Genomic DNA, 27,484 nt, shown 5'->3' with positions numbered 1-27,484 from the left:
TTTAGTTTTTTTCTGCAACTTTTTGTAGCAAAATAGAAGATATTATTCAGGGATAAAGGGTCAAAGGAAGGATTCAAACCTGTTTTTCCTACATGAGCACCAAGGCCTGAAACTTCTGAAGCATGTGCCTCATCTCCAAGCTCTTCTGTGCTGAAAAGCCTTTCCCGACCCAGAAAAAAGACACAAAGCATTCACTGGGCTGCTCCATGGCAGAGGCCTGCATATATTTGAGTGGAAACATTCACTATAGAGCTTCAAAAAGAGGGTGTTATGAGGAGACCGATTCGTGTGAAGATAAAGGGAGTGAAAATGAGATAAAACAAAGAGCCTGTGGAAAGAGCAAACAAACTTTCACTTTTCTATTTGGGGTTGGATGGTTTTGACGAAATGTCTTTGTATATGACCCAACATGCTGCCTCTCCAGATATACCCATCAGCCTATATTACAGAGAGGAAAATACAAAGGGGAAAAACAACCTGAAAGGGAAATTAAAAATCCAAAAAATATATTTATATATTTATATTTATATATATATTTACGAGGTATGTATCCACAAAAAAGAACACAAACGAGCAGTCTTTTTCTAACCTTGTGTCAAAGTCCCAATTAAAATAATAATAGTTTTAATAATATCAATAGTAAATCAGCAAACCAAAATAAGGAGACTAAGCTCCTAGAAGCGTAGCACTGAGAGGTCGGTTCAGCTTTCTCCAATGGGAGTCCAAAGCGTCAAAGCCTCAATCCACCAGGTGGCGCTGCAACACACATCGAGGAACTTTTTTTCTTCCTTCACATTAAGTCCAAAAAACAAACAAACAAAAAATCATAGTTCCAAGAGTTAAGCCAACGTAGCTGAAGGCCCAAAAAGTGCTGTGGCCCCCTGGCAACTGTCTCTGATTTACGAAGCTGTTCGGGGTCTCCACAACAAAAGGTGTCTTGTGCAACAAAACAAAAGGAAGAGCAAAAACGAAACTCGAATCTAAAACAAAAACACAGGAGATGTGATCCTCCTAGAGATTGTTAGTGAGGCCGTATCCCGCCTTCCTTCGAGGTCATGCCAAATATTGCTGCATCGCCGTTTTTGCCCTGAGAGAAAGAAACATGCGAAGAGTCAAATCATACAACAAACAGATGAAACAACGACCAACAGATGAATGCCAATCTGTCTGTCACCTGTCACAGAGGTTGGGATCTGATGCCTGGGTGAGTTTGTGTAAGATATCAACGAAGCCCATCTCCCTTAGCTTGTCTTGTCTCTCTTGTGAGCCTGGAGGAAGTGGAAAAATGCAAACTTTTATTCTTGACAATGCACAAAGAGTCCTATTTAACCTATTAGATACAAATAAGTTAAACTGTCTCCCACTGCTCCCTCACAGAACCCTTGTAACATGAGCTCCTCACCGTCCTCCTCATTCCAGATGAGGTTAGAGATGCAGAAGGTGGCAGCCAGCTGCAGCTTCACGTTGGAGTGACCCTGAAACATAGAGAACAGAAAAAATTACACAAAAGCAACATAACTATCTAGTAGGAGAAAGACAAGAAGAAGCAAGAGCAAGGGACAGTGATAAGGAAGATGTTACAAAGAATAGAAAGAAGTATTGAAAAAAGCCCACAACTGAGAAACCAGATGAGCTAATGTCAAAACACTGACCATGTAATATTTAATTTTTTGGAGCATGTCATCATTGGTCATAATGAGTTCCTTGGCAGTGTTTCCGTCAGCAATGTTGGCCAATATGCACAATGTCTGCAAAAGATGACAAAAGTAGTGTTAAACATCAACTCTGGAAACTTTAAACTTTATTAAAATCAATGCTCCTAAATGAATTTTCCAGGTTCAACAGAAGTTATCTGCATGTTTAGGGGAATGTAATTCAAGATGTTTTTTATATCATATGTTTTACTTTTTTATATATTTGCTATCTGTGTTTAAACTAAACTCATTTAAAGGGTTAGTTCACTTCCAGAACAAAAATTTACAGATGATGTACTTACCCCTTGTCATCCAAGATGTTCGTGTCTTTCTTTCTTCAGTCATAAAGAAATTATGTTTTTTTCAGGAGAACAGGATTTCTCTCCATATGATGGATATGTATGGTGCCCCCAATTTTGTACTTCCAAAATGCAGTTTAAACACAGCTTTAAAGGGCTCTAAGGCTCAATCCCAATTCTACCCCTTACCCCTACACTTAGCCCTACCCCTCCGTTTGGCGCGTTCACGTGAAGGGGTAGGGATGTCTCATTTCTCTTTTGGTTGGAGGGGTAGGGGTAAGGGGAAGGGCCAGATAGCCCTCCAAACGAAGATTTTTCAGGACCTCACTTCAAACGAAGGGCTAAGAGAAATTTCCAACATGGCTGCTCACTCGAGCAAGCAGACTTGTAAATATAAGTAATTTTTGCCTTTAATAAGGATTTTCATGACAATGTTTCATTATATGTATATTACCTTCAATCTTGTGTTTGTGTTTATGGTGTTGTTTTGTAAATAAACGTTTGCAAAAAAATCGCTAAAGTTTGCTAGCAGATAGCACTGATTGCACGATATTACAAAATATATTTTTATGTCATATACACTTGACTGCATGTTAGAAACATGAAAGACCAGTGGCACGGCAATTTGCAACGGTGGTGTAGTGGATGGTGTATGCAGGTATACGGTGTATACAAACTTCCACTTTTTAAATCCCCTCTGATGCGCATTATTCAGTGTCCTGCATTCGCCAAAATCATGGCAGTCCACCACATCCAGTCATGTGAATAAATGTAAATATTTGCTCAAAACACCCAATAAAGGCAGTGATGATGCAGTCAGGACCGTGGAGCCGGCTGGCTTTGAAATGTATTTAATAGGGTTGGGCATCTAAGGTATAATGCCGATCCGATATAGCCTAGAATCTAGACGCGCCCCTAGCGGCAGCAAATTACATTTGCTTCCAAGGTCAGTCTAGTTACTCTCAATTCACTTAAAATTCCGAAAAATCCAAGATGTACCGGGCCAATCACGAGTCGGTGGGCGGGCTTAACATGATGACGCCTGAGTCCTGACCTGCGACCATAAGTTCCGTCAGACATGAATTCCTGGTTCTGTGAATTACGCGTGGAAAACTGAACAGTTTTTATATAATTTTTTACTTTGGATACACAGCCACGTCCATCTGTCCTGAGCAGGAGCTCGTTACATGTGAACGCGCTGTGGTGTAGAATACGCAAACACCGGAAGCGATCTGTGGCGTGTATACGACACTCATTGTTCACACAGTGCACAGAGATTGTGGATATAGCGGCTATTCAAAATGGTAATTACTTGCGCTTATCCTGGTTGTTCAAACCCATTTAAAGCTAAAAGATTACGTTTGCTTACGCAAACTCATCCTGGACTTTTTCACCGATTTCCCCTTCCGGTGTTTGCGTATACTACATCAGAGCAGGGTGTAATTTGGATTTGTCTGTGCATGTTTTTGTTTACTTTTAAAGGTTTAGTGCCTATCTATGTCTATTATTTAGCTGACACACTGCACAGTGCACTGATTTTCGTTAAAAATCTTCGTCGCTCTGACTACGTCACCTGACAGACTAAGTCTCTGATTGGTTGTAGCGCTATCCTATTGCGTGGAGAGGAGTTTGAAAGACAACCGTTTATCCCACCCCTCCGGTTAAGCCCTGTCTATGGAGAGTGCCCAGACCCTACATTTATGTGGGTCTGGCTTGCCAGGCTACATCCGATACGCATCTCGATACAAAGTATCCGATCCGATATATTAATGATACATTTGTGACATATTGCGATGCAATACGATACGATTCACACCCATATCACGATGCGATGCGATAATTCAGCACTAACTAATTAGATCAAGTTTATGTGATGATGTGAAAGAGGATGCGGTGCCAGTGAATGAGTTTGATTATTTATTAACCAAGTAAAACCAAGACTTTTTGATTATGTATATATATATATATATATATATATATATATATATATATATATATATATATATATATATATATATGTATTTATTTATATATATATATATATGTATTTATTTATATATATATTAGACAGATTTAAAGCTCCTGAATTCTTTAATTCAGACATTCTAAACAACTACAGAGTACTTTTTCTAAAGTAAGTGAACCTGCCAAACAGAACAACAGGGAGATGCCAAAATACCACTCACTAAACCTGTCCATTTGAACTGGACTGACTGAATATCTACTGTTTGTATCCATCATAAAATGAACATACAAATGAAAAATACAGCAAATACATACTATATCTGTTGATGCTGGTGCTCATATGTGCATAAACACCACTGACCCTTACAAGATCCACCTCTATAGGTGAGCATCCATTATAAAACACATTATTTGAAGACATTCATTTTGACAACTATGCAAATATTTTGAAATTTCACACAAAAATACTATGGATCAGAGCCCCGAAAGCCTGACTAGTTCATGAATCAACAGCAGACTTATGCGTGCCTATAGACTCCGATATGCAAGAGTGTCATTGTTACTATTACTCTGATCGTCTTTACTTTTACATTAGTGCGAGGGTTTGTTTCATGCAGTCAAGAGATGAAGTAGAGACCCGTTTTTCCGCGGGGGTATAGGTTACTTTTATGTGGGCTTTTGCTGGTGGGAGTGGGACAAAATAGCATACATTTCTGCAGGAGCGGGACAAAAAAATCAGTCCCTTGCAGGTCTCTGATGATGTTTGTGTGCCGCGGTTGAAAGTTTTGAGCCGCCGTTCAGTCTGTATGCGATGAGGCTTGCTGCGCCGAGTCCAAAGCAATCAATCACAGAACACGAAAGAGGCCGTGCTTTGACCATTTTAGGATAAAATTTAAGTTAATTTTAAGCCATCTCGTGGGCCACCGGTTGAGAATCCCTGCTCTATGTGACTTTCTGGACACGCCCCGGTCTCTGTAGTGTTGTGACAGTCTACGTCATTCACGCAGCAGTGAAGGGAGACGTGCTTGCGAAACAGTTCAGAGGGGAGAAAACAATCTAACAATATTTTCCACTTTCTAAATAATAAAAGTATTGTATGTCTACTAATAATTATAAAGTAATAAATTGGGATTTACCGATGCAGATATGTTAGAAACGATGCATCGCTAGGGCTGGGCCGATAAACGATATCATATCGAATCGCGATAAAATTTATGTTAATAACGATGATAAGCTCTAGACATTTTTTGCTCGATATGGATTAATCTAAGAGCCAATCACACAGCAGAAATATGCGACAGCGGCCAATCAGCGTGCAGCGTGCGTGTGCACGTCAAAGTACAAAGTTCATTTCCTACAGCACTTTGCGAAGCAACCCTACACCAGGACGACAAAAAAAAGAGAGTGGAAGCAGCGACGAAAGAGAAACTAACCTCGAGTTATTATCCAAAGATGTTGAAGTTGTCGACAAAAAAAGGTAGCACGAATTCCGTAAGTGGTTTGACTAGCTGAAAAGCGCGATTGTTAAAACTGAAACCGAAAGCAAAAAACGCACGCGCATTCAAAAGCAATTTTAATCCCCCTTGTTTAGAGAGTGACTCCGCAATGCACGCAAATTAGGCTAAATGACACATCTAGGCTGTTATCAGAATGTAGACTATAATAGGTTGTGTATGTCTATAGCTCTGTATCATGCTTGAAATATTCTGTCTCTGTTTGCACTTTGAATAATGAGAGAGTATCCTACTTTGATTATGGCTGAATTGTCTGCACTTAATACGATTAAGAAAGAGCTGTGTCGTAATTTTTTGATATTTATACTGTAGATTGTTTCAAAATGCAGTGGTTGCCTCTAATTTAAATAGCACAACCTATAATAGAGAAAATAAACAATTGTGTTTATAATAATAAATAATAAAGAAATGTGTTACAAATTATGTTTTTACAATAATTTTATGTTTACATTTTGTACATTTACTCTCATTTACCATACTCTGTCACAACTTTTATTTTTTTTTTCATTTATTTTAGTAAGTTATTTTAATTTTTAAGGCCAAATCTGTAATCTGCTTTTGTTAATAAACTATACTTAAAAATGTAATTTAATGAATCCTTTAATTTTTGTGGCTTTAGTCATTGTTGGGATACTATTTTAAAGCTGGCAACATCAACAGCTTATATCGAAATATATATCGTCATCGTTCAATATGGGAAAAAATTATCGAGATTACATTTTTGCCATATCGCCCAGCCCTATGCATCGCGATACAAATGCCAATTTGTATCCAATGCGCACTTTTTAAACCGATGCATCGCATCGTTAACGTTTTAAACCGATGCACCGAGTGAATCGGGGAATCTTCCCATCCCTAGTATTTAATGATTGCGCCTAATGCACCTGCGCCCGCTCACCGCACCAGTAATTTAAATCAGTACATAATAATAAAAACGATACCTTACAAATAAAAAGAAGCTGATTTTTACGATCAGAAATTTCTTAAACCAGTGAACCCCTGTAAACATTTTAGTCCAAGGATCCAGAAAACGAATGCGTTCAAATAGGAAGTTCAAAACGAAATTCACAAATGAAGCATATATACTTCTCCAGGCACCACTACACTGATTAGCAATTTGCCGCGCATGTGATAATGCGTTGTTTGTTTTGCTTACGGCCACATGTGAATGAACGGTGCGTACACCGTACATTTGTACTTTTTGCAACATGACAACATTTTGACATCTTGGAATGAGTGATAAACATCTGCGCATGTCCTCTGACGTAACATTAGGAACTAGCGACAACGTATGATGACGTATCACAGTGTTGTAGTGGTGTCCCATTTCTTAGGGGAAATATTTTAGCCCTTCCCCTTTACACTTTGTTTCAAGGGACAAGGGGAAGGGGCGAGGGGTAGGCGAAGGGGTAGAAAATAGAATTGGGATTGGGCCTAAATGATCCCAGCAGAGGAAGAAGGGTCTTATCTAGCGAAACGAATGGTTATTTTTGAAACAAATTGATCATTTATATACTATTTAACCTCAAATGTTTGTTTTGTCTTGTCTCTGTGATGCACATGCGTAGTCTGCGTAATCCAGGTCAATACTCCCTTCTCGTTTTCGTTTTTAACTTCAAAATCGTCCTACAACGCTGTTTTACCTTTTTTTGAAAAGGGTGTTTGATCTTCTTTGTATGTTCACTTTGTAAACACTGAGTCAGTACTTCTGCAGCGATGTAGGACGATTTTGAAGTTGGGGAAGAAAACGAGATAGTAGTTTTTCGACATATCCTAACTGTATTGACCTGGATCACACAGACGAGTATTTGAGGTTAAAAAGTATACAAGTTGTCAATATGTTAAGAAAAAAAACCCGATCGTTTCGCTAGATAAGACCCTTCTTCCTCGGCTGGGATCGTTTAGAGTCCTCTGAAGCTGTATGTAAACTACATTTTGGAAGTTCAAACTTGGGGGCACCGTACATATCCATTATATGGAGAGAAATCCTGAAATGTTTCCTCAAAAAACTATTTCTTTATGACTGAAGAAAGAAAGACATGAACGTCTTGAATGACAAGGCGGTGAGTACATTATCTGTACATTTTTGTTCTGGAACTAGTCCGGACTAATCCTCTAAGATCAATTTTATATCACCTTAAAAACTTTCAACTGATTCCTGTGCACAGTTGAAAAAAGAAAAAAAAGGAGCACCAACTGATAACAAGACAGAAGAACTAAAGACTTTTCTATGCCTTTAAGATATGAACAGTTTACACTTTAAAAAGTGAATTTAAGCCTTTAATACTTTTAAAGGACTTCTACAGACATGGTGAATAGACATAGAGCTCAATATATATTAGACTGGGAACATTCTTGTTAAGGGACGCCTGGGTATTAAAGGGGTCATCGGATGCCCATGTTCCACAAGTTGATATGATTCTTTAGGGTCTTAATGAAAAGTCTATAGCATGTTTTGGTTAAAATTTCTCAATGGTAGTGTAAAAAACACCCTTTTTACCATGTCAAAATCAGCTCTGCAAAAATCAACCTGTTCAGGTGGATTTTGCTTTGAATGCTAATGAGCTCTGCTCGCCCCGCCCCTCTCTTCTCTTTGTGGAGTGATGAGCCTGTTTACTTTAGCCACGATTCAACATGAAACTTGCCGACTAGCATGTTAGTAGAAAAGGCGATTGCAAAGATTCATAAAAAACCCTTATACTCACTTCTGCTGTAAGTGAAGCTGGATCGCAAATGATTCACATGAACATTCCCTTGACAAACAAAAGTCATCCACTGCTTTTTCAGCAGCTCAGATGTTGGGAGTAACTGATGACTACTATGTTCATTATTACATCCAATAACAGAACACCTCAACCGCTTGTCTACATCCCTGTTCTGCCATCTAAACAATGGCGATTAGACTGTTACAGCTCATTCAGCGCGGGTCTGAGGTAAGACGGCCATGTCAATCAATCTATCGTGGGAACGGCCTTTGTCGCTGTGACGTCACACAGACAAGATTCTGAGAATTGCTTAATTTGAAAAAGGAGAAATTAATTGTACAGATTAAATCAAAACCACTGGGTGGATTTTATCATTATAAGGTGTTTGTGTACACACACTGCCAAACACACATTTATGTTCAAACAACAGGTAAAAGTGAACTTTGCATCCGATGACCCCTTTAAGACTTTGGTCTGGATTAATTTTCCATTAATGATGCCTCTTATTGAAACATGTAGAAGAAAACCCATGAAAAATGTATGTTATTTAAAAAAAAATTCATACATATTTTAAACTATGGAGGGCGCCATTATTTCGATGGCATAAAATGGTTACATTTGGAGAGCTACTGAGACACTATTTTTACCACAACACAACTTGTAATACACAACTCTAAAAATAAAATACTGATACAATGTCACATTGTACGGCTTCTGGTTGTAATTTTCAGTTAAATGGCAACAAGAGAAACAATGCATGTCTTCACTGCGTCCCTGATGCAAAAAAAGAATGGGAAGAAGCCTGTGGACAAATAAAATTTCCTCAAGACCCATGTCTATATTCTCTCCATTTTTGCCCAGATGCCTTTGAGGCTTTTAGCAGACCACAGCTACTGAAAGAGCTTACAAACAGCAGAGACAAGAAACACTAGATGCCATCCTACCATGATGTAAATGGTACAAAATATGTATAAAACGATGTGGATTTTTTAAATAACATAAATCTTTCATGGGTTTTCTACTATGTATTTCAGTATGAGTAGGGCTGGGCGATTTTTTCGATTTTTTCGATTAATTCGAATTTACATTTTAAGACGATTTAATTTTTTATTAAATCAAGGTATCGCGATTTTTTTATAAAAATATTAGATGCATTGTAATTGCACTAATGGCAATGTTGTCCGACCACATGATGGCGCGCCTAACTAACCGCTGTATTCAGAACGGAAAACAAATACGCGTTCTGGCAAATAACGCGAGTCACTAAGTGGGCATGATTAGCTGCTTGCTAGCAAGTTAGCCTGTTATATTACATACAATTTCACTTATCACATAAACAGAGTAGAGAGATGATTGAAGACAATAGCGAATTATTTGCATATCAAGGCTCGAGTGCGACCAGCATATTTGTATTTGCGCTGAGTGGAGCTTCAAAGGTTTCTATGTGTTTTGCACGTTGACTAATGTATCTCAAGTGTAGAGAGAGTGTCAATAAGAGACTGAATGGGCAGTAGCTTCGTTTATTATAATAGAGCTTTGTGATATTGCGAACTAAGATGAGTGACAGCTTTTAATCATTTTTAAGGGAGTTCGTAAATGAGATATTGATTTATTATAACAGTTAAATAAACAAGAAGTTATTATTAAGTGACTTACATTGTCTGACTATAACACTATTGCCTGATTTTGCTCTATTTTGTCGTTCAAAGTAGTCTGAAACAAGTCACAGCTGAGCCGCTGCGCATCTCCACTCAAACACAGCGGTATTTCGTTTATGAATGAACGTGCGTTTTTAAATGAATCTAGTGAAATGATTCAATTTCCCGTTCATAAGGAGTCACTTGCATTATTCTTGAATGAACCATCCGTTCAAACGAATCAAATGAATATGATTCAGTAATTAAATCAGTGTCTTACCACCACGTTCTGGCAGATCATTTCAGTTATTTAATATTTCTGTGTTCAAAATTGTATATTTTTGTATACGATATAAGTCCAAGAGAAAAGCATGGAAATATATATTTTCCTCCCGTCTCATATTTATTTGTCTTACAAACATTTACTGTGTCTGGTATGATAAGAATGGGATCTGGTGCACTGATGCAGTTGCACTGTATACTGCAAAATATATGGTGCCCATATATATTGTGGAAAAGCTGGGGTTTCTTTACATGCTAAAAGTAGTAGGGGGGAAAAAATCGATTTAAATCGTAAATCGAATTTTTTGTGAAAAAATCGGGGATTTTATTTTTAGGCCATATCACCCAGCCCTAAGTATGAGACATCATTTATGTTATATTAAGAGATGCAAGTCTTAACGCCCAGTGGGTAATAACGTGTGGAATATAATAGCTGCTTGAGAAGTCTTACTAGTCTGATTCTGTAATACCCAGTGAGCACAATGTCGTCTTAGTGTGTTTGAGCTGCTCACCTGTTCTTTGACCTCTATGCTGTGTTCTCCCTCCAGGATAAGCGTGACTGCTTGCATTATCTGCTTCCCATGTGAGCTCATGATCTGGTCTATATGCTACCAAAGACAGGGAAAGACAATTAGTGTGTGTTTGTATTACAGAAAGCCTATAATCTTGTTACACAGCGAAGGGAATATATCAGACAAAGTATACATACAGTCGTGGCCAAAAGTTTTGAGAATGACACAAATATTAGTTTTCACAAAGTTTGCTGCTCAACTGCTTTTAGATCTTTGTTTCAGTTGTTTCTGTGCTGTACTGAAATATAATTACAAGCACTTCATACGTTTCAAAGGCTTTTATCGACAATTACATGACATTTATGCAAAGAGTCAGTATTTGCAGTGTTGGCCCTTCTTTTTCAGGACCTCTGTAATTCGACTGGGCATGCTCTCAATCAACTTCTGGGCCAAATCCTGACTGATAGCAACCCATTCTTTCATAATCACTTCTTGGAGTTTGTCAGAATTAGTGGGTTTTTGTTTGTCCACCCGCCTCTTGAGGATTGACCACAGGTTTTAAGATCTGGGGAGTTTTCAGGCCATGGACCCAAAATGTCAACGTTTTGGTCCCCGAGCCACTTAGTTATCACTTTTGCCTTATGGCACGGTGCTCCATCGTGTTGGAAAATGCACTGTTCTTCACCAAACTGTTGTTGGGTTGTTGGAAGAAGTTGCTGTTGGAGGGTGTTTTTGGTACCATTCTTTATTCATGGCTGAGTTTTTGGGAAAAATTGTGAGTGAGCCCACTCCCTTGGATGAGAAGCAACCCCACACATGAATGGTCTCAGGATGCTTTACTGTTGGCATGACACAGGACTGATGGTAGCGCTCACCTTTTCTTCTCCAGACAAGCTGCTCCAAACAATCGGAAAAAGGCTTCATCGGAGAATATGACTTTGCCCCAGTCCTCAGCAGTCCATTCGCCATACTTTTTGCAGAAGATCAATCTGTCCCTGATGTTTTTTTTGGAGAGAAGTGGCTTCTTTGCTGCCCTTTTTGACACCAGGCCATCTTCAAAAAATGTTCTTCGCCTCACTGTGCGTGCAGATGCGCTCACACCTGCCTGCTGCCATTCCTGAGGAAGCTCTGCACTGGTGGCACTCCGATCCCGCAGCTGAATCCTCTTTAGGAGACGATCCTGGCGCTTGCTGGACTTTTTTGGACGGCCTGAAGCCTTCTTAACAATGCAGTGGAAAGTTTTTTTAGGGATTAAGTTAATTTTCATGGCAAAGAAGGACTATGCAATTCATCTGATCACTCTTCATAACATTCTGGAGTATATGCAAATTGCTATTATAAAAACTTAAGCAGCAACTTTTCCAATTTCCAATATTTATGTAATTCTCAAAACTTTTGGCCACGACTGTACATATACATATACATATACATATACATATACATATACATATTAGGGGTGGAACGGTACATGTATTCGTTTCGAACCGAATCGGTACGGGGGTCACGGTTCGGTGCATGAATTTAAACGGAGAATACACGGTATGAAAAAAAAAAAATGCGGAACTACTGTTAGATACGCGGGTTCTTTAGGGACAGCTAATATTTAGCCCCGCTTTAGCTCTGAAGCTCTGATTGGCGTCGATGCAGCCGAGCTCCGCCTATGTATGCAGTCTATCAGAGCCCGTCTACATTCTCTGGCACTCAGCAATTTTTTGTCAGCTCAACGGTCCATCATTGTGGTCCAGGGATTTCCTGAACTTTATGATTTGTCAAGCCCCCATTATTTTGACGCTAATAGAAGAAACAATGCATGGAGACGCATAGGCTTGGAGCTAGAGCGCAGCTGATGGTTGCTTAGAAACGGCAGACGCTTCCGGAGCGCAAGCGCCCGAGCGCTTTGTTGATCAGGAAGAAAGCGGCGCGCCTAGCGTTTTTCACGCGTTTTTAGGCGCGACATGTGAACGGCCCCTTAGATCGCAAGTTTGGGAAAACTTCGCTTTTCCAGTCAGTTACAGTAGTACAGGCGAGAGAGTGGTGGAAAAGACGAGGACTGTGTGTTGCCGTTGTTCAGCGGTTGTTGGGTATGTGAGTGGAAATACATCTAATTGCCTTCTGCATTTTTGTTTTGCTTTTCCCTCCACTGTACCGAAATCATACCGAACCGTGACGTCTGAACCGAGGTACGAACCGAACCGTGACTTCTGTGAACCGTTCCACCCCTAATACATATACATATACATATACATATACATATACATATATATATACACACACACACACACACACACACACACACACACACACACATATAAGTAATGTGTATTACCGGTCGGGTGGAAAGCAGGTTTCGAAGCAGCCCCAATGTTTTCATGAGCACATTGGTATCAGGATCAGACAGGAGTCTAAAAAGCTGTTCTGTGCCCAGAGCTCGAACAATCTCTACCTTCACTTTCTGATCTGCCTGGAAGGCCATGTTCTGCAAAAACACACATTACGGCTTTTGATGAAAGACAGTGTTTTTATACTGAAGCTTTGGTGTGGACTGTGTCAGTTGGTCTTACCATAAGAGCCCAGATGCCATTGACCCTTAGAGCTGGACTGTCACTTTGTGTGAGGCTGCATAGTAACTCAATGACCCCAGACTCTAAGATAGGCTGTGAACACACATTAACAGTACATTTTTAAAGCCCAGTGACACTGCAAATAAGCCTCTCCTCTTTGTTTTACAGAAAAAAATGTTTTTAGTTATAACAAACTTCAACCCTGCTCCCGAGGACCCACTTCACTCCTGGAAAGTTTATTTCCAACCTGCATCAGCACACCTGCCTGCAGTTTTCAAGCAGTCTTGAGGAGCTTGATTGTCTGCTTCAGGTTTGTTTGGTTAGGGTTGTAGCTAAACCTTTCAGGATAGTGGGTCCCCAGGAACAGGGTCGAAGACCTCTGAACTAAATAACTCGAAATTGTACTTTACCTCTTTGCTGGGTGAAAACTCCAGCAGTAGGTTGCATAGTGTTGAAGAGGCCATGACCAGGACCTCATCTGGTGCGTTCTGTAATAACTACCACAAGAACAATCGTGCATTCAATTAGGGTTTTCTTAGCATCCAGTTTTTAATCAGCATCATCTGAATGCCATACCTTCATTAGTGGCTTCCATACTGCATGATCATGGAAACTTGTCCTTAACTGTTGTACAGACCGTGATAAACTGTGCAGACATCTAGAAGTTTGCAAAAAATAAATGTAAATAGAAAGAGCAAACCAAAATATCTTTTTATGCTGTTTATTGCCTTTTCAACCAACACATTTAACATTTACACTACTATTGAAAAATTGGGGTCGGTAAGATTTTTTAAAATGTTTTTGAAGTCCCTTTACGCTCCATAAGGCTACATTTATTTAATCAAAAATACAGTAAGAACAGTAATATTGGGAAATACTATAACAATTTAAAATAACAGTTTTAAACATGATCCTTCAGAAATCGTTCTAATATGCTGATTTGGTAATAAATTATAATTATCAGATATTAAAAACAATGCTTAATATGCTGCTTCATATTTTTGTGGACATTTTTTCAGGATTCTTAGATGAATAGAAAGTTCAAACGAACAAAAGAGCAAAAATTTATTTGAAATTCAAACATTTTGAAACATTAGAAACGTCTTTATTGTCACTTTTGGTTAATTTAAGGCATTGTTGCAGAATAAAAGTATTGATTTCTCAAAAAATAAATAAATAAAATAAATAAATCTTACAGAACCCAAACTTTTGAATGGGAGTGTACAATGGTGGTTTTCATTCTCCTAATTTTTCTTGACAGACAACACTTCAAATAAAAAGGTGTGTCATACCTGACTGCTGCTAACCGTACTTTGATACTAGATTCTGATAGGCCACTAACAATCCTGTCCATCATATTTTCTGTCTCTGTAATCTGTAGTGGGGAAATTAATGTTAACATCCTTAGCATATTCACCATATCTACCTAATAACTTTCTTTAATTGTTAAGGTATCAAAGTAGTCAACAGTCACACTGTTAATTTATTGAAAAACAGAGTACTTATTACAATATAATATAATAAAATATAATATATCACCTTTTTCCTGATGTCCTCGTCATTGGAACCTAGTGAGGCATAGAGTTTAAAGGCTGCCTGTCGCAGCTCATGTGCATGTTTCAAGTCATGATCCAACTACAGGAAAACAGATGATCAGTTAAACTGAGTTTACATTTCATTGGAAAAATAAAAGCTACCTGGTTACACCCACTATTGAAATCTACAGATCTTTGTTCATCTTTGAAACACAAATTAAGATATTTTTAAATGATATCCGAGCACTTTCTGACCGTCCATAGACAGCAACACAACTACCATGTTCAAGGCCCAGAAAGGTAGTAAGGACATTGTTATTATAGTTCACCTGACATCAGTGGGTCAACCGTAATGTTACAAAGCTATGAAAATACTTTTTGGGCATTTCCGAAAGTACCACGATGTATGTGTGTTCTACATCAGAACGCCGGCTCCTGCGTCAGCAGCACCACACGCATACATTGTGGTACTCTCACGAAGGTGCGTTGAAGACTCGGAAGAGAAGAAATTGTTGAATAAAGTTGTTATTTTTGTTTTCTTTGAGCACAAAAAGTATTCTCATTGCTTCATAATATTAAGGTTGAACCACTGATTTCACAAAGACTATTAATGATCTCCTTACTACCTTTCTGGGGCGTTTGAACGTTTCAGTTGCATTGCTGTCTATGCTAAGTGCTCGGATTTCATCAAAAATATCTTAATTTGTGTTCCGAAGATGAACGAAGGTCTTACAGGTTTGGAACAACACAAAGGTAAATAATTAATCATAGAATTTTCATTTTTGGTTAAACTATCCCTTTAAACTTTATACAAAAACAACAGAAGGCTCTGGTGTGTCCTTATTTAAAAAGCGAATTAATTATGTGTGTGTGTGTGTGTGTGTGTGTGTGTGTGTGTGAGTGCATGAAGTTACCCTCTTAATATCAGTGATGGCGCTGACTGAGCTCGGGTATTTAAAGTAGTCAGCTAACATGGATACAAGGTGGTCAGTGAAGCTTGCAATTCGCTGTAGTTCTACATCCGGCTCCATCAGGTAGGCTAGCGTCTCAGCACCCTCCACCCTCTCCTCCAGTAACCTCTCTTTACTACACATCCGCACCAGGCACGGCAAAGTCTGTCCACCCAAACAGAAATAGTTTCTATGCACTTTCAATGTTGACACTTTTGCATGCATCACATAAAGGTAGATTGGAAGGTTAGAGGTACCTTTAGTACAATACAGTTGTCGTCTGTCCTGATGGCTCCTGCTCGACACATGTATGTTAAACTGAAAGACAAAGAGTGTGAGTCTGTAAAAGCTGAAGGTATTACACATGTATTTTTAGAAATAACCTACAGGATGAGATTTGCTCACCATTTGGCGGCTGTAAGCTGCATTTCGATGGGTTTGTCCCTTTGCATCATTCTAACAAAAACCTGAGAGAGCTGCTCACCATCTACAAGCACTGGGAAACATACACATATAAACAAAATAATGTGAGTCTCAGCAGGTTAAAGGCATAGTTCACCCAAATATGAAAATTCTGTCATTAATTATTCACCCTCATGTCGTTCCAAACCTGTAAGACCTTCGTTCATCCTCAGAAGACAAATTAAGATATTTTTGATAAAATCCAAGAGCTTTCTGACCCTCCATAGACAGCAACACAACTGCCATGTTCAAGGCCCAGAAAGGTAAAATAGTCCATGTTACATCAGTTGTCATCTTAATTTTATGAAGTTACGAGAATACTTTTCGCAAAGAAAACAAGAATAACTTTATTGAACAATTTCTTCTCTTTCATGTCAGTCTTTGACTTGCTTTCACAAGAGCATGTGTAGTGGTACTCTCATGAAGGCGATATTTATGAAGTCAATGCAGGGTCAGAAAGTTCTCGGATTTCATCAAAAATATCCTACTTTGTGTTCCGAAGATAAACGAAGGTCTTACAGGCTGTGTTGTTTTCGTCAACGATGACGATGACGAAATCATTTCGTTGACGCCAGTTTTTTTCATGACGATAACGAGATAAAAATGGCTCGTTGATGACTAAAACATGACGAGACGTGTGTGAGTTTTCGTTGACGAGACGAGAATAGACGAAAATGTTAGTGGGTGGTCCGTCAGACGTTTAAAATGCATGACATTTCTGCTTATTGTGCATGCCAATTAAAACTTAAAAAGTATCTGACGCTATGGCAAGCCGTTTTAGCATTAAATACTCTTTGCTATACGAGTATGGCAAGCCGTTTTAGCATTCCATCCTTGTTTGTCTTTTATGTTCTAAAACATTCCTTCATTATTGTAATTATTGGTGAAAATAGTCGATCCGGAAGCTCACATTGTGTTGAACTATAGATCTGCTATTTTCAGAACTTATAAGTGACACTACCCAACAGCAAAATACTTACTGACCTACATTAATTTGTTAAAAGACTACTTTTTCCCCTTTTTTTGACTAAAACTAGACTAAAACCTTTTTGACTTTTCGTCGACTAAAATTGGACTAAAACTATCACATATAGAAGTGACTAAAATTTGACTAAAACTAAGAAGCATTTTAGTCCAAAAGACTAAGACTAAGACTAAATCTAAGATGGTTGTCAAAAACAACACTGCTTACAGGTTTGGAAGAACATGAGGGTGAGTAATTAATGACAGAATTTTCAATATTGGGTGAACTATCCCTTTAAGTATTCTTTTATTCATTGTCTCCAAAGACATACAGAAAACCTAAATAAATGTTTGAAACAAAACACCAGCTCTTACATAATTACAACATCTGATTCAAACAAAAAAAGGAACACTGCAAAAAATCAGACTTGAAATGAATCAGACTTTATGTGAACTGCTATGAGAAAACGCTCATAATTTTAGGATCTAACACTACACCATAAACTAATGTTAGGTAAGCTACCTCAAATGTTTGGTGTCAGTATGATTTTTGCAATGGTTTTGAAGTCTTGAATGCTCACAGACTGCAATTGCTAAAAAATACAGTTATTGTTAAATACTGTTAATTTAAAACTACTGTTTTCTATTCTAATGTATTTTAAAATGTAATTTATTCATGTGATGGTAAAGCTGTATTTTTAGTAGCTATTACTCTAGGTTTCAATGTCATATGATCCTTTAAATCAGTGGTTCTCAATCCTGGTCCTGGGGGACCCCTGCTCTGCACATTTTGCATGTCTCCCTTATTTAACACACCTGATTAAGATCATCAGCTCATTAGGAGAGAGATCCATGAACTGAACTAACAAGCTGAAGATCTCAATCAGGTGTGTTAAATAAGGGAGACATGCAAAATGTGCAGAGCAGGGGTCCTCCAGGACTAGGATTGAGAACCACTGCTTTAAATCATTCAAATACGCTGATTTGGTGATCAAGAAACACTTATTATTATCAATGTTAAAAAACGTTGTGCTGCTTAATATTTTTGTGGAAACTGTGATACATATTTTTCTTAGGAAACTCTGATGAATAGAAAGTCTTACACTATCACTTTGATCAATTAAATGCATCAATATTAAATTAAAATAATAAAATTACTGACCCCAAACTTTTCAACAGTTACAGTACCTTGGTATCTTTCCAATAGATAACGTAAACCAGCTAGCCTCCACTAGATAGCAAAACTTTACCCCAACTCTGTTTAAAATGATTTTCTATGGCAACAGAGATGTAGTTCTTCACCAAAATCAGCAACTGTAGTGCTAACACACCGCTTTGTGGCTTCTACAGAAGCTTTTTTACTTCCAGAAACCTACTGTTGTGCATTATGCTGTTACTTCATTGAACAAGGATTCAGAGATTACTAAATATAATGAAAAATGCAACACGAAAGACAAGTCAAAAAGACTTTGAGATGAGTGTACGCCAGGAGAACAAAATAAGAGATGATCAAATGATGTCAGATAGAGGATGAGGGTCATGCTCACCATTCACCAGTGTCATGGAGACCTGAGCGTTCTCATAGGCCAAAACTGAGAAGCACTTTAACGCCTGCATCCGTACCTATGGAGAGGGTTCACAAAACATTATTACTCAGAATACAAAGAAGTGCATTAAAAACACAACAACAAATAGAAAGTCCATTCAGTTCGTTTTTATACCTTATAGGAGGGAGAGATGAGCAGAGGAGCGATGTTCTGGATGGCACCGTGGTCGAACAACACCGTCTGATGTTCTGGAGTCTGGACACAAACATTATTCAATGCATTTTTCAATAGAGATAAAAGAAAACATTACTTTCCCAGGAGGCCTTGGCTATAATACTGCAACCATTTTACGGTTTGACGAGTGGCCACAGGTGCATGTCGGCTAATCCTTAATAAGGCTTGGAATAAAGCTTGTATGCGGCTAATCTAATCAAAATTTAGAGCTGGAACCATTTGCTTTAAAATCCTGAATACATGCATATTTACTGTGTGATGCACAGTTGTGTGTGTTACCTTGCAGCAGTGGGCGAAGATTTGCGTGATGTATTCCTGTGTGTGCTGTGACCGACTTAGTAGGGACATGAGGTGGGGGATCACAGTGGGGTCCTAGTGCAAATTAAAACATTGATCATACTACTGTTTATGCATGTGCATATGTCATTTCAGAATGTGGAAGTTGTCTTACTGTGTAGAGCAGCTGCACTGGTGTAACTGGACTGATGAAGACGGTTCTTAAACAGCGCAGACATGCCTCAATGAAGATCAGATCAGGACACAAAAGACCTGCCGAAACACAAAACACTGAATCATGAAGATATCTTAATGTTATTGACATCTCAAGACTGTATTTATTTGATAAAGATATGTGACCCTGGACCACAAAACCAGTCATAAGGTTAAATTTTACAAAACTGAGATGTATACATCATTTGAAAGCTCAATAAATAAGCTTTCTGTTGATGTATGGTTTGTTAGGATAGGACCATATTTGGACGAGATACATTTATTTGAAAATCAGGAATCTGAGGGTGCAAAAAAATCAAAATACTGAGAAAATCACCTTTAAAGTTGTCCAAATTAGGTTCTTAACAATGCATATTACTAATCAAAAATTACATTTTGATATATTTACAGTAGGAATTTTACAAAAAATCTTCATAGACATGATCTTTACTTAATTTCCTAATGATTTTTGGCATAAAAGAAAAATCAAAAATTTTGACCCAAACAATGTATTTTTGGCTATTGCTACAAATATACCCCAGCGACTTAAGACTGGTTTTGTGGTCCAGGGTCACATATAGTTAAAACAATAATATTAAAGACAGACTGAGAAGACAGAGCAAGAACCTTGCAGCAGGGCTGGGATGATGTGGCAGTCCACCAGGGACTTGATGTTGTTCTCTGTGCCCATGGCCAGACTTCCCAACACGACCGCACATTCAGTTCTTAGCTCCAGACTAGAGGAGCTTTGCTGGAGAAGATACAGGAGTCTACGTGCACACACACACAACACACACACACACACACACACACACACACACACACACACACACACACACACACACACACACACACACACACACACACACACACACACACACAAAAGGGCATTCTCATCAGCAGCGATTATCGTGTAAAACAAAGAAAACAGAATTTAGAAAACAGCGTTTGCCATCTTTAAGGTAACAGAGTGTGTTTGTTTATTTCCAGGTTTAAATTAATCTTGAAACCCAGATTTTGAATATAATCTCAGACTTTTGGATTTTAGCTATGTTGGCCCAGCCCAGACAACTGGATAAATTAGCTCTGATGTTTCAACGTTACTGGCTGCGTCAAAACTCATTACAGTTCTATTGGTGAAAGAAGGGTGTAGTGGGCGGACCTACCTTGGCACAGCTCCCAGCACAATCAGGTTGGCCTTCTGTTTGTTGTTTCCAATAACAGCATTCTTCATGTCACTGTCAATACAGGTGCAATCACTTATAACTCAATGTACAAAACATACCTTTTCTATGGCATAGAAACAGATCATCAGACATTTTCAATCATTTTGAGAGTGCTCTTGGTCAGATAAACAACAAGCTGGTTGGGAGAAAAAAACTGTATAGTGGTTGCTGACTTCAACATTTTAGTTTCATTTATTCTATTTATTGAATTTAATTTATTTAAGAATCTATTTATTTTAAGAAGTTAATACTTTTAGTCTGCAGTGGCTGATCAAAAGTAACAGTAAAGATTAGTGCTGTCAAATCGATTAACTGCAAGTAATAGCATCCAAAAAAAAAGTGTTTACATAATTTGTGTGTGTGTGTGTTGTGTATATTTTATGTATATCTAAATACATACACACACACGTTTATATTTTAGAAATATTTACATATATTTGATCCAAAGTGCAGCAAAAGTTTTTCTTTTTTTACCATTTAAAATGACTGTTTTCTATTTAAATATATTTTAAAATGGAATTTATTCCTGTGCTTAAAGCTAAATGTTCAGCATCATTACTCCAGTAATTTAGCAAGGATGTTTTACATTGATCAAAAGTGATGATAAAGACATTTATAATGTTACAAAAGACTTCTATTGCAGATAAATGCTGTTCTTCTATTCATCAAAGAAACCTTTTTTTTTAGCAGCAAATCAGAATATTAGAATGATTTCTGAAGGATCCTGTGACTTGAGTAATGATGCTAAAAAATCTGCTTTGAAATCACAGGAATAAATTATATTTTAAAATATATTCAAATAGAAAAGTTATTTTAAATAGCAAAAATAAAAAACAGTTTTGCTGTTCTTTGGATCAAATAAATGCAGGCTTTGTGAGCAGAAAAGACCTCTTTAAAAAACATAAAAAAAATCATACTGTTAAAAAAGTTATATTATGTAAAAAATATATTTTGGATGCAAAAAAATCTAATTGATTTGACTTTTACATAACTACAAAATTAAAGAATGCTGAAAATGTGTCATCATATCACACAAAAACATTAAAGGAGCACCACTGTTTTCAACATGTTTTCAAAAATAGTTTTTACAGTTTAAATAGTCCTTCAGTACGAGACAAACATTTTTTGAAGTAAAAATATTAGTTAGTATTTCAATTACTATGAAAACTGCATGTACAACAATTAAACAAGAATGAACAATATGTTGTTTAAAACAGTTCAAGGAGAGGACACTGGTGTCCTAGTTGATCATGTCAAATGTAACTTGTTAGAGTACATTTGAATGATCTGAGGATCACAAAGGCTGATAATGAGAACAAATAGTAACACCCTCCTAGCAGACTCTCATCTCATGACTCATTAGTTGAATGCACATACAGCACACACAGGTAATGTAGTGAGATTCTGCTCTAAACTAAATGGACATGCCATGCCAATTTTATATTTCTATTTCTCTTTCAGAAAGCTTTTTTGCACTAAAATGACAGACAATGCATGTGCAACTGCATTGATCCATTCTTTATCAACAGTACCCAAAATATTTTAAAATGTTTTCATACTCACAACAAACTCATGCAACGTCAAAATCAGAATGATGTAATTAAGACATGAGTGCACATTAAAGTCAGAATAGATACACAGGGCATCAATTACAAACCTAATGTGCATCAACTGCTCTTTTTTGTTGCATTATCACTAAAAAGCTTTTTGACTTTGTCAGGAAATGAAAAAAGAGAAAGAAATATGAAATTGTCCAGTGTTGTTATTGCTAAAAGAAAAGGAAACTAAAACTGCAAAATAAGACAGTTAAGGTCAAACGTTTACATACACCTTGCAGAATCTGCAAAATGTTAATTATTTTACCAAAATAAGAGGGATCTATTTAGTAATGACCTGAATAAGATATTTCACATAAAAGACGTGTATAGTCCACAAGACAAAATAATAAAACTGTTTAAAAGTTTACATACACTTGATTTTTAATACTGTGTTGTTACCTGAATAAACCACATCTGTTTTTTTCTTTTCTTTGTTTAGTGATAGTTGTTCATGAGTCCCTTGTTTGTCCTGAACAGTTAAACTGCCTTCTGTTCTTCAGAAATCCTTCAGGTCCCTCATATTTTTTTTGCTTTTTCAGCATTTTTGTGTATTTTAACCCTTTACAACAATGACTGTATGATTTTGAGATCCATCTTTTCAGAGGACAACTGAGAGACTCATATGCAACTAATACAGAATGTATGTACATAATGCTCACTGATACTTCAGAAGAAAAAAAATGATGCATTAAGGGTGTAAACTTTTGAATGGAATGAGGATGTGTACATTTTTCTTATTTTGCCTACATATCATATTTTTTTTCCATAAAGTTGAATATACCCTGATCTTCAAAATAAAAAAAATGTACGGATAATATACTCACCCCCTTGTCTTCCAAAATGTTCATGTCTTTCTTTCTTCAGTCATAAAGAAATTATGTTTGAGAAAAACATTTGAGGATTTCTCTGCATATAGTGGACTTCTATGGTAACCCCAAATTTGAACTTCCAAAATGCATTTTAAATGCAGCTTCAAATGGCTCTAAACGATCCCAGAAGAGGCATAAGGGTCTTATCTAGCGAAACAATCTGTTATTTAAAAAATATATATATATATACTTTTTAACCTTAAACGCTTGTCTTGTCTAGCTGTGTGAACTCTGTTTTTTTCCTGTCATGACAGTTAGGATATGTCTAAAAACTCCCGGTTTTGAAGTTGGAGGAGAAAATGAGGCAGTATTTTTTAGACGTACCCTAACTGTCATGACTGGAAAAAAACAGAGTTCACACTGAGCCGAGACGAGCGATTGAGGTTTAAAAAATACAAATAAAAAAAAATTAAAAACAAAACAACCAATCATTTCACTAGATTAAACCCTTCTTCCTAGGCTGGGATCGTTTAGAGCCCTTTGAAGCTGCATTTAAACTGCTTTTTGAAAGTTCAAATTTGGGGGCACCATAGAAGTCCATTATATGAAGAGGAATCCTGAAATGTTTTCCTTAAAAAAACATAATTTCTTTATGACTAAAGAAAGAAAGACATGAACATCTTGAATGACATGATCTGTAAATTTGAAGTGAACTAACTAAACTTTTAACTAAGTGTGAAAAGATGGATCTCAAATTATACAGTTATTGTCAAAAAGGATTCAAATACACAAAAATGCCACAAAAAAACCCAAACAAACAAAGAATTTGTCGGACCTGAAGGATTCTTCTGAAGAACAGCAGGTGGTTTAAGTGTTCAGGACAAATAAGGGACTCATGAACAACTATCACTAGACACACACACACACACACACACACACACACACACACACACACACACACAAAAAAAAACACAGCCGTGGATCATTCAGGTAACAACACAGTATTAAGAATCAAGCGTATGTAAACTTTTGAACAGGGTCATTTTTATTAATTGAACTATTATTTTCTCTTGTGTACTATTTGTAAACATCTTTTATGTGAAATATCTTATTCAGGTCAGTGCTAAATGTATGATCCCTCTTATTTTGGTGAAATAATTACATTTTTTTCAGATTCTGCAAGGTGTATGCAAACTTGACTTGAACTGTAAATATTAGATGAATTTCAATATCTAAAAATAAAATAGCAAAAGCACATAACGAAATTACAGAAACCTAAACTAAAGTTATTTTTTTAACTAAAACTTTAAAAATTCAATTCAAAATTTTTAATTTAGGAACTTTCCAGGAGGATTTGGACACAGCATTAATTATGGAGGAAGCAAATTGGTATGAATTATAATTCTTTGACGTCCCAATTCGGAAGGAAACCAGTCTTTCCTATTAATTATGACAACATATAATCAGCGTCTCAGTGTGTGTTCTTCATGCCAAAATGATTTTGACATAAATTTAAAGCAGTATTAATGCACAAAACTTAATGTCTTAGTTGATGCCTCATCTGATGGAGGATCTATATTTGTGGAAAAGTACGGCTGTGGCAGTCGGGGAAACATCAAGCTAACAGTAACCAGAGCTGAAGCCCTGAGTTAAAAATAAAGATGAAGAGACCCGAGCCGCAGCTACCCAGATACACTCACATAAACACACAACTCAGTGTCTTACATGATACAAAAAAATCTAACATAAACTTGCTCTCCAAGGACTAAAAGGACCTCCTATGGTGACAGCCTCAGAAAACTACAACACAGATCAGAGCGCTCACACACATGGCTGTGTACTCACATGACTCCCTGCAGCACGTTCTGTGGGTCAGGGTCGAAAAGCCGGTCAACATAGTGGCGACTCGTGGCTGTGACTTCCTGCATAGTGACAAATGACAGCACAAAGATGATTCAGCAAACTCATCCCATCTGAAGCATCACAACACCATTAGTCTCGCCCCACAGCCTCCTCCCCGGCTCACAGGGTCTCAATACTTTGGTCTGTTTACCCTTACAGTTGCCAACTGTTGGTGGGAAGTCTCCTTCTAGAGACTTCCATCTCCTCAATCACCACAGCTCACTTGTAACAGAGTTGGCAATTTCAAGCCAGGGAAAAGTGGGAATGACAGTCACCCCAAACATACCAAAGCATGTACGCAATCAGTTGGCACTGCTATAAATGTCACTTCATGCTTCAAAACATCACATCCACACATGAACTCATTCTATTACTTTATAACATAAATGTAACAAAATGGTGTTTCGATGTACCAAACTAACCTGTTCAGGCACAAATGTGTTTCTAACAGACTTCAACTAGACATCTGAATGATTTGGGATCATTATTAAATTACAGTAATACATCCATCTATGACTACCCAACCCTAAAGAATAATGCAGCTGTCAGTTTAGACATCATTACTCAAGTTGAAATTCTTGCAACATGACTAATTAACATTTATTTGACATTTAAAATAAGATTTCTCTGGAATCCAGTGCTCATCTCATCTTGTTTCAATGGTTATTTACATTATGATGTAGTTAATATTCTGATACAAGCTTAAAGAGAAGCACAGCTTCAATCTAAAAAGTACTACAGTAACATTTACACTACTAGTCAAAAGTTTTTGAACAGTAAGATTTATTATGTTCTTTAAAGATGTCTCTTCTGCTCTCCAAGCCTGAATTTATGTGATTCAAAGTACAGCAAAAACAGTAACATTTTTGACATATTTTTACTCTTTAAAATAACTGTTTTCTATTTGAATGTATTTTAAAATGTAATTTATTCCTGTGATTTCAAAGCTGAATTTTTAGCATCATTCCTCCAGTCACAGGATCCTTTAGAAATCATTCTAATATTCTGAATTGCTGCTCAAAAAATGTATTATTATGTTTAAAACAGCTGAGTAGAATTGTTTGATGAATATAAAGTTATTTTAGAAAATTATTTTGTAACATTATAAATGTCTTTATCATCACTTTTGATCAATTTAAAGCATCCTTGCTAAATAAAAGTAACCATTTCTATAATTTCTTTCCCCCAAATAAAAAAAAAAAAGATCTTTGGATCTTTCTATTCATGAAAGAATCCTGAAAAAATGTACTCAACTGTTTTAAATACTGATAATAATATTAATAATAATACTAATACTAATAATAAATGTTTCTTGAACAGCAAATCAGAATTTTAGAATGATTTCTGAAAGAAGACGCTCAAAATTCAGCTTTGAAATCACAGGAATAAATTACATTTTAAAATATATTCAAATAGAAAGCACTTATTTTAAATAGTAAAAATATTTCCCAATATTACTGCTTTTGCTGTATTTTAATCAAATAAATGCAGGCTTTCTGTGCAGAAGAGACTTTAAAAAAACATTAAAAACTTACTGTTCAAAAACTTTTGACTGGTAGTGTATATTCCATAAATTATATATTTTACTTAGCACAAACTTTCAAAAACCTTTCACACCTCAAAACACGCACTTAATATTTAACATTTAATTTATTTTATGACAAGGCATCAGTATTTTACGAATAATGATAATAGACTAAATTTCATAGTGATAAAAATTTATTAAAACGATTTCTGTTTGGAGTCTCAAAAGCCTCAGGTGTAAAACATGAATAAAAGCAATAAATATGATTATCAAATTGACTTTAGACAGAAACAGTGTTAATATATGGGGTAACAATGAACTTTTCTAAAAAGATCATTACTACTTATCATACAACAAAGGGCTAAAGCTTTAACAATATCACTCTACTGGGTTGATTAGATCAGAGGAGCACATTCGAAGTATTTAAAGGGAAGATAATAAACCAAACATGAAGGCTAAAGTTTGAATGACACAAAAGCATCATGTTAATGCTTTTTTTTTTTCTAAACTAACGTAAGCATTTTATGCCCTACGTGAATACCGTGACATTTGAGACCGGTAATTATTCAATAACATACACAACAATATCTGACAGCATGACTGCACCTGGGTTCCACCACAGTGAGAGTAGATCAACATGTGTCAAAACATACTGGACACAACTACAGGGCTGTCAAAAGGGGGGCGTTACCACCACATTAGCCCATCAGTTCATCATTTAACCGCTTCATCAGAGAATACCAAGCAGGTTTGATTTTGTTTTTGAAGCCCCGGCTCTAAATATAGCCTGAAAAACTAAATATAACTTTGATTTGACAGCTCTGAGCACATCCAGATCTAATGTTAGCCACATAAACACACAGCCAGCCATCAAAACCCACATCGCTTAATTTAAGATCAACCGCTAAAGTCTATCTAACGTGTCTAGTGTACATCTAAGTGATCCTGAAGTCAAAATGTGAGGTTATAATGGGTATAATTAAAGAGACTCACAGATAACACGCTGATGCGTAAAGGGGCCTCCAGCAGGCACGCCATCATTCACTCAGCGGAACATTCGGAGCGGCACTTTCCA

The 27,484-nt window shown here is 37.0% G+C and overlaps 1 protein-coding gene across 1 annotated transcript; it reads right to left on the bottom strand.

Annotated features, from left to right (window-relative positions):
* Window positions 1-195: 195 nt before the first annotated feature.
* Window positions 196-27,484, bottom strand: armc8 (armadillo repeat containing 8). The gene is made up of 22 exons (XM_073845579.1): window positions 27,403-27,484; window positions 24,828-24,904; window positions 20,516-20,587; window positions 19,977-20,119; window positions 19,312-19,409; window positions 19,140-19,232; window positions 18,801-18,881; window positions 18,627-18,702; window positions 16,060-16,150; window positions 15,912-15,972; window positions 15,619-15,819; window positions 14,709-14,804; window positions 14,462-14,544; window positions 13,746-13,827; window positions 13,580-13,666; window positions 13,170-13,262; window positions 12,935-13,084; window positions 10,609-10,704; window positions 1,653-1,748; window positions 1,403-1,475; window positions 1,175-1,268; window positions 196-1,087 (listed from the first exon to the last, which is right to left on the bottom strand). The coding sequence occupies exons 1-22, from the start codon at window positions 27,448-27,450 to the stop codon at window positions 1,054-1,056; spliced, it is 2,025 nt and encodes a 674-aa protein (XP_073701680.1). The 5' UTR covers window positions 27,451-27,484; the 3' UTR covers window positions 196-1,053.

Source organism: Garra rufa, chromosome 8 (genome assembly GCF_049309525.1).
Source record: "Garra rufa chromosome 8, GarRuf1.0, whole genome shotgun sequence".
Taxonomy (NCBI): Eukaryota; Metazoa; Chordata; class Actinopteri; order Cypriniformes; family Cyprinidae; genus Garra; species Garra rufa.
This window is presented reverse-complemented; position numbering and strand designations above follow the sequence as displayed.